At 35.7% G+C, this 15,007-nt stretch overlaps 1 protein-coding gene across 1 annotated transcript in view; it reads left to right on the top strand.

Moving 5' to 3' along the window:
• ADAMTS6 (ADAM metallopeptidase with thrombospondin type 1 motif 6) overlaps positions 1 to 15,007 on the top strand; it is a 277,466-nt gene that overhangs the window by 24,553 nt on the left and 237,906 nt on the right. The window contains exons 4-6 of the mRNA XM_068990700.1: positions 452 to 663; positions 1,083 to 1,166; positions 1,670 to 1,815. Of these exons, the coding sequence (XP_068846801.1) occupies positions 452 to 663; positions 1,083 to 1,166; positions 1,670 to 1,815 (442 nt within the window). The remainder of the gene's footprint in view (positions 1 to 451; positions 664 to 1,082; positions 1,167 to 1,669; positions 1,816 to 15,007) is intronic.

Genomic DNA, 15,007 nt, shown 5'->3' on the forward strand with positions numbered 1-15,007 from the left:
CTTGCAAAGCATTTTAGGAATAGATTTTTACAATATTAATATTCTTCATCAGAACTGTCTTAGGCTGTTTAGAAAGTTAATGCTTAATAGTTGCTTTTTAAACAACTTGAAATGATGTTTTAAAGTATAGATTTTAAATTTAAAAGTATTATGACATAATCACTCACTGGAAAAATGTGAACTGATTATTTGAAGTTTCCTTTTTTAAAGTTAACTATTAGATTTATTTTGTTTTCATGAATAGTTTAATGTTATTAATTTTTTCAGGTAAGATTATTTTGAAAAATTTGAAGAGTTTAATTTTTTCACTACTGCATTTCCTCGTCCCCTTCCCTCACTTTGATAAATCTTAATATGTTAGAGAATTTGAGAAGCATGGCTGCATGAAAGCTCTATGAATAAGTAGGTTAAATTAGTTAACTATGTGAACTATGTATTGTTTTTATTGTAGACCTCCTAAGAAGTGGCAAACCTTGGTGGCTGAATGACACATCTGCTTTTCCTTCTTCACTACCAATTAATGGCACACATATCCACCAGAGACAGAAGAGATCAGTAAGCATTGAGCGGTTTGTGGAGACACTAGTAGTGGCAGACAAAATGATGGTGGGCTACCATGGCCGCAAAGACATTGAACATTACATTTTGAGTGTGATGAATATTGTAAGTTTGATCCCTCTATGTAATTTTTTAACTTAATAATTTTTTGTGAATTTTGACTAAGGTCGTGGATTTTTATTGTGAAATAATTTTGAGAACTAGCTCATCGAAAGTTAGAATTGATCTATTATTGTAAGATAAATTTAAAGGTTACTTTATTGTTCATTTAGATTGACTCATCCTCTTAATTACTATGACGTAGTTCAACTTTAGAAGAAAATTTTTCTTAACGTAGATTTGTATAACCTTTTACTAAGATATCTTGAGGGTAGAATTCTAAGTGACATGAGATAAAAGAATACCTTTTTATACACACAGTGGTTAATTTGATGAAAAATTATTCTACCACTCTAAAAAAAATTGAACAATCACTTTGTGATTTTTGTCTGACTTTGTGTCTTTTCTTATTTTCTGGAGGTCAGGTTGCCAAACTTTACCGTGATTCCAGCCTAGGAAACGTTGTGAATATTATAGTGGCCCGTTTAATTGTTCTCACAGAAGATCAGGTAAGAATGAGTTAGTTTATAAGTCTAAAACTCTTAACAGACTGTAGAAATATTAAAAAGTATATTTTATTGTTGCTACTCTTAGAAAGTTCTAGCTGAATGTGACTTTCAGCTCTAAGCACTTAGTATTTTAAGCAAATTTGAAATAGTTTACAAGAGTATACCTCTTATGTACAAGATGTATATATGTGTGTGTTAGCTATATGTTTCAGTATAAAGATGAAGATTTGCATGGCAGACCTTATAAGAGTGGTTTTGGTTGGTTTTGTAGGCTGATAATCACATATATTCACATTATCTTTAAAGTTGAAACTGGAAAGAATATCTGTTCAATAATACACTAAATTAATTCTAGGCCAGATATGACAGAGATGAAAATTGGCAAGAGGTTATTCCTAGAAACCACTATGTCTAATTATAGTCCCACTTTAGTCTTCAAAAGTTTTAACAACTGACCTTAGTAATTTGTTTGGAACATTTCTGGTATGCATGTTGTATTGCAGCCAAACTTGGAGATAAACCACCATGCAGACAAGTCCCTCGATAGCTTCTGTAAATGGCAGAAATCCATTCTCTCCCACCAAAGTGATGGAAACACCATTCCAGAAAATGGGATTGCCCACCACGATAATGCAGTTCTTATTACTAGGTATGGTTTGTTGAAAGTATTTTACCTTTGATTGTTGTGTTTGATATTGTAACTATATTTGGAGAAAGCAAAATGGTACTTTATTATTCACCACTGAGAAAGAATATATTACACTATTATTGTGTTTGCATTAAATGAACCAAATAAGAGAAAAGAAAAGATTTAGAGTTGACTTAGGAATTTAGTAAATATCTTTCTTCTATTAAGCTCTATTCATAAAGTTTAACTGGAAATACATACATGTTTTGTTAATTGAACAAAATACTTGCTAAAGCAAAATTGAAAATTATGAGAAAAATCTGTCTTAAATATAAAAGTGGGTTATTACTCTTGTTTATAAAATATATTAATTATTCTTACCTCCAAATTGTTAAAAGGGAAGACATCAGTAGTTTTACAGTATATTTAGATGAATGCTTATTTAATTAAACATTTTAATTAAGAGATACATAAAGAACCATATTTGCTATACCATATGTTGACTTGCTTGTCTTTCAGGCAGAATTATTACTTGATGATAACTCAATGAATTCATATATTTCTTTCCAGTTTTATAAACCTGTATTCAGATCCACATTATTCCTTAGTCTTCAACAAAAATGCTGTGAAGTAGATATTGTTATTATTTTTCTCATGTAAGAAACAAGGAAACCAGTTCAAAATATTTAAGTAAAAGAGAAGGGCTCAAGTCCAGGATCCTATCTTTGTTTATACTTGGCTGTCTGTCTTAGTTTTGTAATACTTTGATTATGGTTGGTTAGAACCATACTTAAATCAACTAAAGATGCTTTTCTTTGATCTCTTATCAGTATTTAAAAGTGAAAACAAAATAAGTTATAATAAATAGACAAATAAGCAAAATGGAAGCATTATTCTATCTTGGCAAGTGGATTACTTTTTTTTTAATTTGCAAGGCCATATTTAACATAAACATCATCTGTGGTATGCCCACAGACTCCACATTAGACTCTCTAGGTGGGGAGTAAGAAGTATGTAGGATCAGAACTGTGAGGCCCAGTATGATAATGTGACTTTAGCTTTTTGAAAAATATTCCTGTTAATAGAGTTGTCAAGTTTCTGATTTTACCTTTTTTAATGCTTACAATTGACTTCATCTACCTCACATTGTAAACCAAAAAATTTTTTTATGATATGCTTGCTGAATAAAACCAACATTTTAAAGTTCTTTGTTCATATATGTTGACTCATCAGTCTGATAAATTCTTCAATTCTTCAGAGTCTTATGGTCTGGTATGATTCCCAAATATACTTGAGGAGTTAAAAATATACTAGGAAATGTGCAAATATAGAAACTTTAATATAAAGGTATATATGATATGATTGGTTCCTATGAAATTACTAGAGGAATGTATCTATTATATATATTTAGCAGAATGATCACAGATACTTGCATTGGTATCTGTACTCATAGTACTTATATTTATAAAATGCTACCTCTCCCCAGAAAGCTCCTGATGATTCATATTTTTGTTATTGTATCTGTGCTGGATTTTCCGCATTTAAAAAAAATCTATTTATTTATTTACTTGACTGTGCCATGCTGCATGGCTTGCAGGATCTTAGTTCCCCTACCAGAGGGTTGAACCTTGGCCCCTCCACAGTGAAAGGACAAAGTCCTAACCACTGGACTGCCAAGGAATTCTTGGATTTTTAACTTTTCCATCAAATGACAGGAGTTACACTAAGAGTGCAAGATTATAAGTGTTCAAGTAGGGAAATACATCTGGGCAGTTAGCCACCCTATCTTTACACTGGCTACAGCATGCAACTGTCTGATTTATTACTCTGAATTGGCCCAGATATTTTTCCGATCCTCTGCAGAACTCTTTTTGCTTCTATAAGCTACTTTGAGCGCCTGTTTGATGTCTGAGATTTGATCACAAAATTTTCTTTTGAAATTTTCCTCCTAATGTTCAGAAAGCACTAGAAATGATCTCAGGACTTAAAGGTCAATACTACAAAGAATTCATATATCATATCATTTTAGATTGATTTCATAATGGAGGTTAGAAAAATGCCCTTTAGGACTGCATAGAATACCTTTTTGATTTGTTACTAAAGTCTCAAAATAACTTTCACCTTAATTAAAAATCTGTAATTATCTTTATTAGGGCCACAGAGTGACTTATATAAATGAGTTTCTGAATATTATTTAGGTTTTTTATTGGTTGGAAGTTTTACCAGTTCTTGACTCTTCCTTATATATTTTTGATTTGCAAAGTTGAATATATGCTTATATCATAGCACCACTTTTATTAAAAATAATTATGATACTTCCATAGATGATTTTATATTAACTTTGGAAATTGCTTCATGTAACTCATTTGTTGACATGTTCAGGATTGTGATTCCACCATTTGGAGGTAAGATCGTGATTTATGCTTGCTTGAAATGTCAGCTCACTAGGGAGAATGTATAATGTGTTCATCGAGAATTCAATTTTGTTTTAGGGATTTAAATGTTTTAATCAGAAAAACATTTGGAACCTAGTTATATAGGTATAATAGTTACTTTTGGAAAAAAGTATAAAAACTAAAAATGTTATCTCCTCTTATCAAATGATGTTTTATTGATGTAAATTTAAAGCAAGGCACTGTACAAAGCTCTCAGACTACCATAAGCAGACAGAAAGAAAATTAAAAAATGAAATTTTGTTGTTTTATCTGGTATCAGCAGTATTGAATTAATTAACACTAAAGAGCATATTAAAAATGATTAATATAACATATATTTTAAAATGTTCATATACATTTTTTTGTGTATAAGCATATGTGTATATAAATATATAGTGAAATTTGTTATACCTCAACTAGCTTTAGCTAACGTTTTTTTTAAAAAACTGAAGCTGAGAATTCCTTGGTAGTCCCATGATTAGCAGGGCTTCCCAGATAATACTAGTGGTAAAGAACCTGCTTGGCAATGTAGGAGATGCAGGAGATGCGGGTTTGATCCATGGGTTGGAAAGATCCCCTGGAGGAGGGCACGGCAACCCACTCCAGTATTCTTGCCTAGAGAATCCCATGTATAGGTCACAAATTGTCAAACATGACTGAAGCAACTTAGCATGCATGCACCAGTGGTTAGGTTTTGGTCTTTTCGCTGGGAGGGCCTTGGTTCAATCCCTGGTGAAGAAACTAAGATTCCACAAGCCGTGCAGCATGTCCAAAATGAACAAGAAAAACTGAGGTATAATTGACAAGCAAAATTATGTATATCTAAAGTGTACAATGTGATGATTTGACATACATATACATTATGAGCTGATATATATATTTGTGGATATATATATATATATATATCCATTGTTGAACGTGAGATATTAAAATTCCTACTAGTATTGCATTGCTGCCTATTTCTGCCTTCTGATCTTCCAATATTTGCTTAATATGTTAAGGTGCTCTGATTTTGGAGTACGTATATATTTGCAGTTAAATACTCTTGATGAATTGATCCCTTTATCATTATATCATGACCTTCTTTGTCTCTTTTTCAGCTTTTGACTTAAAAAGTCTGTTTTGTCTGATATGAGTTTCTCTTTTCTCTTTACATGAATTATCTTTTATATGTTTTTTCTTCCCTTCACTTTCAGTCTATATGTATCCTTAAAGCTAAATCATTTCTAGCTCTGGAGAAGGCCCAGCAGTATAGTCTTCATGCAGCTTCATCAGTTGTGGTTAGCATTGGTGAAGACTGCAGGAGTCCCCAATGGTCAGGACCCCTGCAGTAGTAGCAAAGGCTGCTGGAGACCAGCTGATCTCTTTTTCTCTCACAGGAGATATCACTGTGCAAGGGATTCCTCTTGGTGTTGGGTCTGGCTTGGAAGAGCCTACACCAGTGCTGGTGTCTGATGTGTGGGCACCTGTGGAGCAGTCACGGAGCTGGGGACTGGAATACTAGAGCCTGCAGAGTGACAGCAACTCTGGGGTTGGTGTGCTGGCTATACCACAACAGCAGTGATGTGTGAGTTGTAGCTGTGTGTGAATTAGCCATGTAGATGGAGTCTGAAGCATGGCACTTAGAGAGCAGTGATGGCATTTGGGTCCAGGTGCTGGCTAGCTGGAAGTGACAGTGCCTCCAAGTCTTGAGATGTGGTCATGTGTGGACCAGTGGCAGAGCTGGAGTCTGGTGCATGGGTGCCACACAGTGGCCCTAGATCCAGGTCTGGCATGTGGGAACAAGTGGAGCAACTATGATGCTGTAGTGTCCGGGATGTGCTCAGGGTCGGGGAGTGCTGGAAGTTCTTTTCCCAGGCCAGCATAATAGTGGCTCTTTCCTGGGGTAAGCACAGTGACATCTCCTTCCCTAAGATCTGTGATAGCAATAACTAAATTACTTGGATGGTAAAACCTGCCAGTCTGCTCGGGAGCAGCTGTTGTGAGGGCTCTTCAGTCTTGTGGCTGATAGTTTCCACCTTTCCTCTTTGTTCCTAGTTGCCTTTAGACATCTTCAGTAAGCTGATTTCCCCAGTGATCCTTTCTATGCTGCTGCTGCTGCTGCTGCTGCTGCTAAGTCGCTTAAGTCATGTCCGACTGTGCAACCCCTTAGATGGCAGTCCACCAGGCTTCCCTGTCCCTGGGATTCTCCAGGGAAGATCACTGGAGTGGGTTGCCATTTCCTTCTCCAGTGCATGAAAGTGAAAAGGGAAAGTGAAGTCACTCAGTTGTGTCCGACTCTTAGCAACCCCATGGACTGCAGCCTACCAGGCTCCTCTGCCCATGGGATTTTCCAGGCAAGAGTACTGGAGTGGGGTGCCATTGCCTTCTCCCCTTTCTATGCAGTTACCCTTTATTTTTTGCCCTATTATGGTACTGTTGTTTCTTAATTAGACTTAATTAGATTCAAGCCCTTTCAGGACCATTTTCATTTGTGGATTGCTATCTAATTGTTTTCTGTTGGGTGCTGAAGGTTAATATTTCCTACTTCACCATATTGCTGATATTACTCTCCTTGCTTTATTCAATCTTAACATTATACCCCATCAAAGAGCAGTTTCATGTCACTTTCTAAAGTGATATACTGGCATTGATTACTTCTCTATGGTATATCGACTGCCTGACATTTTAGTTCTGAATACCAGAGATAATGCTATCATGTATAAATTTGTCAAAATATGACCATGTGGTGCTTTTTTGAATAATGGTGCATTATTGAAACTTATCTTCCATTTTTGTGATCTGTTTTTAGTTAAAATAAAATAGTAGTAACGTACATTTTATCTGACAGTTATTAGTGCTCATCTAAATCAACCTGACATTTATTAACTCTTTCAAAATAATGGAGTATGACACGATATCATTAGTTCAAGAAGTGATTAATAGTTTGTTCCTGATACTCTAGAAACAGAATTTAAGAAGATAACATAGAACTGTGTGTACACTTAAAAAGTTACACTTGCTACAAAAATTTTAGATAATCCTTATTATTGGTATCAAAAAATTGTGAATTAATGCTATTTAGGAGTAAAACTCTACCATTTGACATGTTTTTAAAAAATTATATTTATATTTCTACATGAAGTCAGGAAATATCCACCATAAATTTAAAGTCAAGTCAATTTTTAAATTTATCTTGAGTCAAAGACATTCAAGAAATCTATGTATAGTCTGAAAATAAGTAGAAAATTTAGTGACATAAGTGTACTTGCATCATTGTTTTAAGGAAATTAACATGACTAATGCATATATTTCATAGTTTTCTCCCCTAAACATGCATCAGAATCATATTTTGAATCTTTATGATATTATATAACAGTATATATTTTGCATAGGTATTACAATCTAAGTTGTTCCCTTTTGGTAATGTCTTTATTGAAATAGTATCTCATAGACCATACAGTTTACCCATTTAAAGTATATGATTCGGTAGTCTTAGTATACTCACAGGGTTGTACAACCATCACATAATTTTAGAACATTTTTCCCATTCCCTTCATCCTCCCCACTCCAGCTCCAGCCTGAGGCAAGTGGTAATTTACTTTAGCTTTGCTTATTATAAACTTTTCATATAAAGGGAATCTTACAGTGTATAGTATAGATGGTGACTGCAGCCATGAAATTAAAAGATGCTTGCTTCTTGGAAGAAAAGTTATGACCAACCTAGACAGCATATTAAAAAGCAGAGACATTACTTTGCCAACAAAGGTCCATCTAGTCAAAGCTATGGTTTTTCCAGTAGTCATGTATGAATGTGAGAGTTGGACTATAAAGAAAGCTGGGCTCCAAAGAATTGATGCTTTTAAACTGTGGTGTTGGAGAAGACTCTTGAGAGTCCCTTGGACTGCAAGGAGATCCAACCAGTCCATCCTAAAGGAGATCAGTCCTGAATATTCATTGGAAGGACTGATGCTGAAGCTGAAATTCCAATACTTTGGGCATCTGATGTGAAAAACTGACTCATTGGAAAATACTCTGATGCTGGGAAAGATTGAAGGCTGGAAAAGAAAGGGACAACAGAGGATGAGATGGTTGGATGGCATCACCGACTCAACGGACATGAGTTTGAGCAAGCTCCGGGAGTTGGTGATGGACAGGGAGACTAGATGTGCTGCAGTCCATGGAGTCACAAAGAGTTGGACATGACTGAGTGACTGACTGAACTGAACTGACAGTGTATAGTCTTTTGTGACTGGCATAAATAAAACTTTCATCGTACACACAGAGTGGACATTTGATACACAGACATTAACATTTGGGGTGGAGATTCTGTGGGTTAGATATGGAGCCCACATGTTTAATATTCACTATTTTAAATTACCATTGTTAGCATGAGGAGAATGCAGCGCTAGTACTTGGCCTATTTTTAAACTAGTGTAATAAGCCTAGTCATACCATTCAGTATTTTTGCTTTTTAAAATAAGTAACCACAATTACTGGAATCCACCTGCCAAGGCAGGAGACTCAGGTTTGATCCTTGGGTTGGGAATATCCCCTGGAGTAGGAAGTGGCAACCCACTTCAGTATTCTTGCCTGGAAAATTCCATGGACTGAAGAACCTGGCAGGCTACAGTTCATGGGATTGCAAAGAGTTGGACACAACTGAGCGACTGAATAACTCTTTTACTTTGCATGGTGTTTTCAAGGTTCATCCTATAGTAGCATATACCAGGACTTTTTTCCTATTATCTTAAATTCTTGGAAAATTCAAGGTATGGCTCTTTAAAAGTGTCTCTGTTGATAGGCTTTTCTTCAAAATATATACTTTCTTTTCAGTTTTTCATTAATGAAATGCACATGATATATAAATACTACTCAAAGTACAGATGCAGAAATTATACACCAAGTGACATAATTTAGTCTTTAATTAAAATCAGCATATTTATCCTCTTAAGAGATCATGACTATTTGCTTTGATGCTGCTGGGTTTTAAAGGGATTAGAATTTCCAAAGTTAACTAATGTTTTCAGGTGGGAGATTAAAAATAGCTATAAAAATGGTTTCTTGCTAAAACAGCCTGTAGCATACAGGTTTAAATAAATTAAAAAAAAAATTTAAAGGCTTGGAGAATTATATATAGGCTTTTTGATTATATATTAAAAACAGAGGAAAGGGAAATTAAACAAGGTACCTTAATATTTATTTGGTATCCATTTATGGATTTTTTAATCCTTAAGGAAATGCCAGTTAAATTTTTTATGAAGTATTGTTAAGCTTTTAAGAATATGCTGTGTTTACAGGCAAAAAAGGAATCTTGATTTCAGGTTGCGGGTATATTGATTTTTTTATTTTGACATTTTGAAGCATTTATTATTCTCTTAACCACTGTGGCTTACCACCATTCTTACCTGTCCTGCTGCCTACCTTTCTTCTTCCTTTTTCAGGTTTTTTTTTTTTTTTTGTCTTTTTCTTTTTTTCTTTATCCCTGGCTTGTTTGTCCCTTAGGTAGATGTGTTTATCTAGATTCAGATTCCATTCCATTTGAGGATTATGACACACTTGCTAAGTCACTTCAGTCGTGTCCGACTTTGTGTGATCCCGTAGACGGCAGCCCACCAGGCTCCCCCATCCCTGGGATTATCCAGGCAAGAACACTGGAGTGGGTTGCCATTTCCTTCTCCAATGCATGAAAGTGAAAAGTGAAAATGGAGTCGCTCAGTCGTGTCTTGACTCTTAGCGACCCCATGGACTGCAGCCTACCAGGGGAAATCCATCCATGGCATTTTCCAGGCAAGAGTACTGGAGTGGGTTGCCATTGCCTTCTCCATGACACACTTGTGTGACCCTAATTTTTGTCCAATCTGGGACACTTTAAGAGTAAAAGAGGGTACCATTGACAGGTTCGGCTAAATAATAGGGACAAAACTAGTACCAGGTAAACAGGGTTATGGTCATCCCAGACGTTATGTATGTTTGCTTGTTAAACTTTGGTTAAAAAATGGAAATAAGAAGATACTTTTTCTTCAGTCCATGAAGATCAAATAACATGCAATTTAGTAAATTGTCTTTGTATACATCTTGCCTAAAACTGTGTTTTATTTATAATGGGCATCACTAAATAGTTAAATCTAAGAAGGATATGTTATAATCAACACATTAACAGTAAGTAAATTTTTATGTTGTTTGTATGGATGTATTTATACACTTTTTTATTATGTGCCAAATACTTAGTGCTTTATAGATTTATATTTAATCATTTAAACTCAATAACTGCATGAGATAGGTTCTATCATTATCTCTATTTTATAGATGAGGAAGCTGAGGCATGGAGAAGTTAAATGATTAGCAAGCTCACACATTAGTTAGAAGACCCAGAATGTAAACCAGGTAGTTTGGTTCCAGAGTACTTTTAGAGGAATTACAAGGGTATTCAACAAAAATTAATATGGAGATACTTCACTAATATTGGTGCCCCTGGTAGGCAGTCTTCTAAGATGGTCCCCAGCTATCTCTGCCTCCTGATGTTCATGACTTTGTGCAATCAGCTTCGCTTGGATTTGAGCTGGACCTTGTGGTATCTTAATAATGAGACTTCTTCCTACTTATAGCCAGGGTATATTTCTCCATTTCTTTAGGTCTTTAATTTCTCAGGAATGTTTTGTGGTTTTCAGTGTTTTCATACCACTTGTCCTTTTTCCATGTTATTGTAAATGATACTGTTTTTTAAAATCCACTTATTAATTGTTCATCACCAGTATATTCACTTTCACTTTCAGTATATAAAAATGCAGTTGATTTTGTATAACCGTGCTAAGGTTATTGCTTTAAGTGAAAGTTGCTCAGTCGTGTCTGACTCTTTGCAACCCCATGGACTAGACAGTCCATGGAATTCTCCAGGCCAGAATACTGGAGTGGGTAGCCATTCCCTTCTCCAGGGGATCTTTCCAACCCAGGGATTGAACCCAGGTCTCCAGCATTGCAGGCAGATTCTTTACCAGCTGAGCCACAAGGGTAGCCCTTATTACTTTAAGTAGTTTTTTTTTTTTTTTTTTGAGATTCCAATGATATTTTCTACAAAAATGATAATGATTTTTGAGATTAGAGATATTTTTACTTTTCTCTTTTAATCATGAAAGATTTTTTTTTTCTTGCCTGTTTCACTGACTATCCTCTCCAGTACAGTGTGGAATAAAGCTGGCTGTATTGCAGCGCCAGTTGTCTTGCTGTATTTCATTGTGTGCACTGTTCGCTGAACCTATGGTAGGCAAGGCGTGATCTGAGAGACTCAAAGAAAATTCGAGGAGCTGTAGGAACTGCAGACACATTTATTCTCATCTGGTTGACACAGCAGCCATAACAGTGTTCTCTCCTGGCTGACATAGCAGCCATATCAGTAGACAGGCTGTCTTCTCTCGTGGCTTACCCAATGGACACAGTTGTGACGCAGCAGTAATGCTGCTGCTTTTTATGTGGAGCCCATATAGCAGAAGTAGCCTCTGTCCGAGGGAGTACCTTGTGATGCTTATGCTCAGTGCTATAAATGATCTCAGCTGTTACATAGTCATTATTTACAAAACATGGAGCATGAGAGCCTAAACATGCCATCTTGGCTAGTTTGCTGTCTCCCCACAGTGGCAAAAGCAGACATCATTGTCTTGTTCCTTCCTGATCTTAGTGGGAAAGCATTTTATCTTTCATTATTGTGATGTTAGTTGTAGGGTTATTGTAAATGCCCTTCAGTCAGGCTAGCAAAGTTCTCTTCTATACCTAGTTCTCTGAGAGTTTTTATCAGGAATGGATGTTGGATTTTGTTAAATGCCTTTTCTGCATCTGTTGAGATGATTATATATATGGTTTTTCATTCTTTAGCTTAATACAGTGAATTGCACTGATTGGTTTAGAACATTGTATCAACTCAAGTTTCTGAGATAAGCCCAGTTTGGTCGTGATGTATGTTATTTTTTTCGTATACCATTAGATAAGATTTGCCAAAATTTTATTTATAGTTCTTTGCATCTATATGCAAAATGGCCTTCCCATGTGGTATGACAGATGGGCTTCCCAAGTGGCTCAGTGGTGAAAAATCTGCCTGCAGTGCAGAAGTTGCAGGCACAGCATCCCACTCTAGTATTCTTGCCTAGAGAATCCCATGGACAGAGGAGCCTGCCGGTTTATAGTACATAGTGCTGCAAAGAGTTGGACACAACTGAAGCAACTTAGCATGCACACATGCATGTTTGAGGGATATTGTCCTGTAGTGTTTGTTGATAATGTCTTTATCTGGTTTTGGTATTAAGAGGGTAAGGTTGACCTCACAATGTGAGTTAGAAAACATTGTTTCCTTTTCAATTTTCTGGAAAAACTCACGTAGAATCAATATTGTTTTGCTGTAAACGTTTTATAGAATTCACAAATGAAGCTCTCTGGACCTGGAGTTTCCTTTGTGGGGTAATTTTTAGCTACCACTTCAAATCTTTCAGAAATATAGGGCTTTAAAAAAATACACATATATTTGTTTATTTATTTACTTGGCTGCATGTGGGATCTTTTCTTTCAGGCATATGAGCTCTTAGTTCCCTGACTAAGGATCAAGCCTTTGTCCCCTGCATTGGAAGGTGGATTCTTAAGCACTGAAGCACCAGAGACGTCCCTGAGATATGGGGCTATTAAGACTATCTTATTCAATGTGGTTTGGTAGTTTCAGTCTTTCAGGAAATATATTTCATCTAAATTCAGAATGTATTGACAAAATTCTTCATAATGTTTTCATATTATCCTTTTAAGTAGGTGGTACCTTGTAGGGAGGCATAGTAATAATTTGGAGCTGTTGCTAACTGTATGTTAGATACAATCAGGTTTTGAGAAGAAAAAGAATTAGCTTCTATTTTCTTTACATAATGGATGATACTGTAGAAATTTAAGCAGAAAAGTGACATGAGCAAATTCAAAATATGTCCCTGGAAAGGGTATGAGGATAGATTGTGTGTGTGTGTGTGTGTGTGTGTGTGTGTGTGTGAGAGAGAGAGAGAGAGAGAGAGAGAGAGAGAGAGAGAGAGAGAGACTTAAGTGCTAATATATGCAAAGCAGTGAAAAATGGGTAGAAAAAAATTCAATGCCTCTTTTCTCTCCAGTTTAGAAAGGCTTTTTAGAACCATTTGAATTAGCATTTCATTTTCCTTTTTCTTGCTATCCTGAAGAATTGGGTGCCAGGCAAAAATCTTTGAGTTTTAGTGTTAGAAGATGAGGGAGGACTTCTTGATGAGTGATGAAAAAGGATAAAAGAGAAAGAGAAAAAGGAGATTTGGGGCTTAAAAAGGGGGAAAACTCCACTTGAAGTTTATGATAGGTTCTTCCTCTTTTTTGGTTATTTTACACTGGATTCTTTTGGGACAGTATTTACTAAATTCACATTATCTTTCTTATCCACTCCCCCCAAAGTTTTCAAAAATCAGCATCCCTATAAATGATATCTTTCTCATTTCATAAATTCTCAGCACCTTAATAATAGGCCTATGTTGAAATGTTGATAGAAATAATTCTGAAAAGTTTTTCTAGAATAAGAAAAAGTAGTGTTTACGTCTTTTACCAATTTCTCTCAGTCTCTTCTCAGCTTACATTTACTTTTAGTATTTTTATTTTTATTTTTTCATGATTTTAAGTACCATCTATGGGGTTAGGTATGTCTATACAGTTTTAAGCACCATTTATATTTAAATATACGTCATCAGCTGGGTCCCTCCCCTAAAGTCTGTATTTTTTTTTATCAAGTTGCATAGTTGACATCTCCATGTGTCTCAAACTAAAGCAGATTCCCAGTCTTTCCTTTAAACCTGCTCTTTCTGCAGCTTTTCTTTTTTCAGGTTGTCCCTGAATGGCAATTATAGTATTTTTTCCTGTCATAAAAAGTGAATGAGGTTCCAATTAGGGAACTAATATTGAGAAATTATAACTTGATACTGGGAAATTAATATGTATTTAGCTATTACAGAATTTTCAAGTGTTTCCTCGATTTCCCTGCTTTAAATTGATATTTTTTGTTTGCTAATCTCTCATATCTTTGTTCCTGCCTCCTCATAGTTTATGTATGTCATGAGCTATTAGCAAAATATACAAACTTAAAAACACTATTAAGAGGAAAGAAGATGAATTATGGTTCTTGTGAAGGTAAATGATGTATTCAGGGGATCCTGCCAACCAGTCCATTTCTCTGAAGTTTTGGGTTTAAATTCTGAATGAGTTTAGGGGCCTAAAAGAAACACTTGAAATAATACAGTAACTTTTCAAAAGTTTCTTCAAAAAATAAACTTTTCCATTTTGCTGATGACAAAGGGTAATTGAGAAAGCAAAAACTAAGAAGAAATGTTTATTGGGCTCTATAGGGCTGCAGTGGAAAAAGAAGTAAACAATTTAAAAATAATCTTGAAGTGTAAAAAAATTGTTATCTTTCTAAGAAATATCTTAAAGCTGCATTTATTCATTCACTAATGGCACCCCACTCCAGTACTCTTGCCTGGAAAATCCCATGGACAGAGGAGCCTGGTAGGCTGCATTCCATGGGGTTGCTAAGAGTCGGACACGACTGAGGGACTTCCCTTTCACTTTTCACTTTCACGCATTGGAGAAGGAAATGGCAACCCACTCCAGTGTTCTTGCCTGAAGAATCCCAGGGACGGGGGAGCCTGGTGGGCTGCCGTCTATGGGGTAGCACAGAGTCGGACACGACTGAAGAGACTTAGCAGCAGCAGCAGCAAGACATTCTACAACATTAACATATATTCAGCATTTATGGAGTGCTTACT

The sequence above is a fragment of the Capricornis sumatraensis genome, chromosome 18 (genome assembly GCF_032405125.1).
Source record: "Capricornis sumatraensis isolate serow.1 chromosome 18, serow.2, whole genome shotgun sequence".
NCBI lineage: Eukaryota > Metazoa > Chordata > Mammalia > Artiodactyla > Bovidae > Capricornis > Capricornis sumatraensis.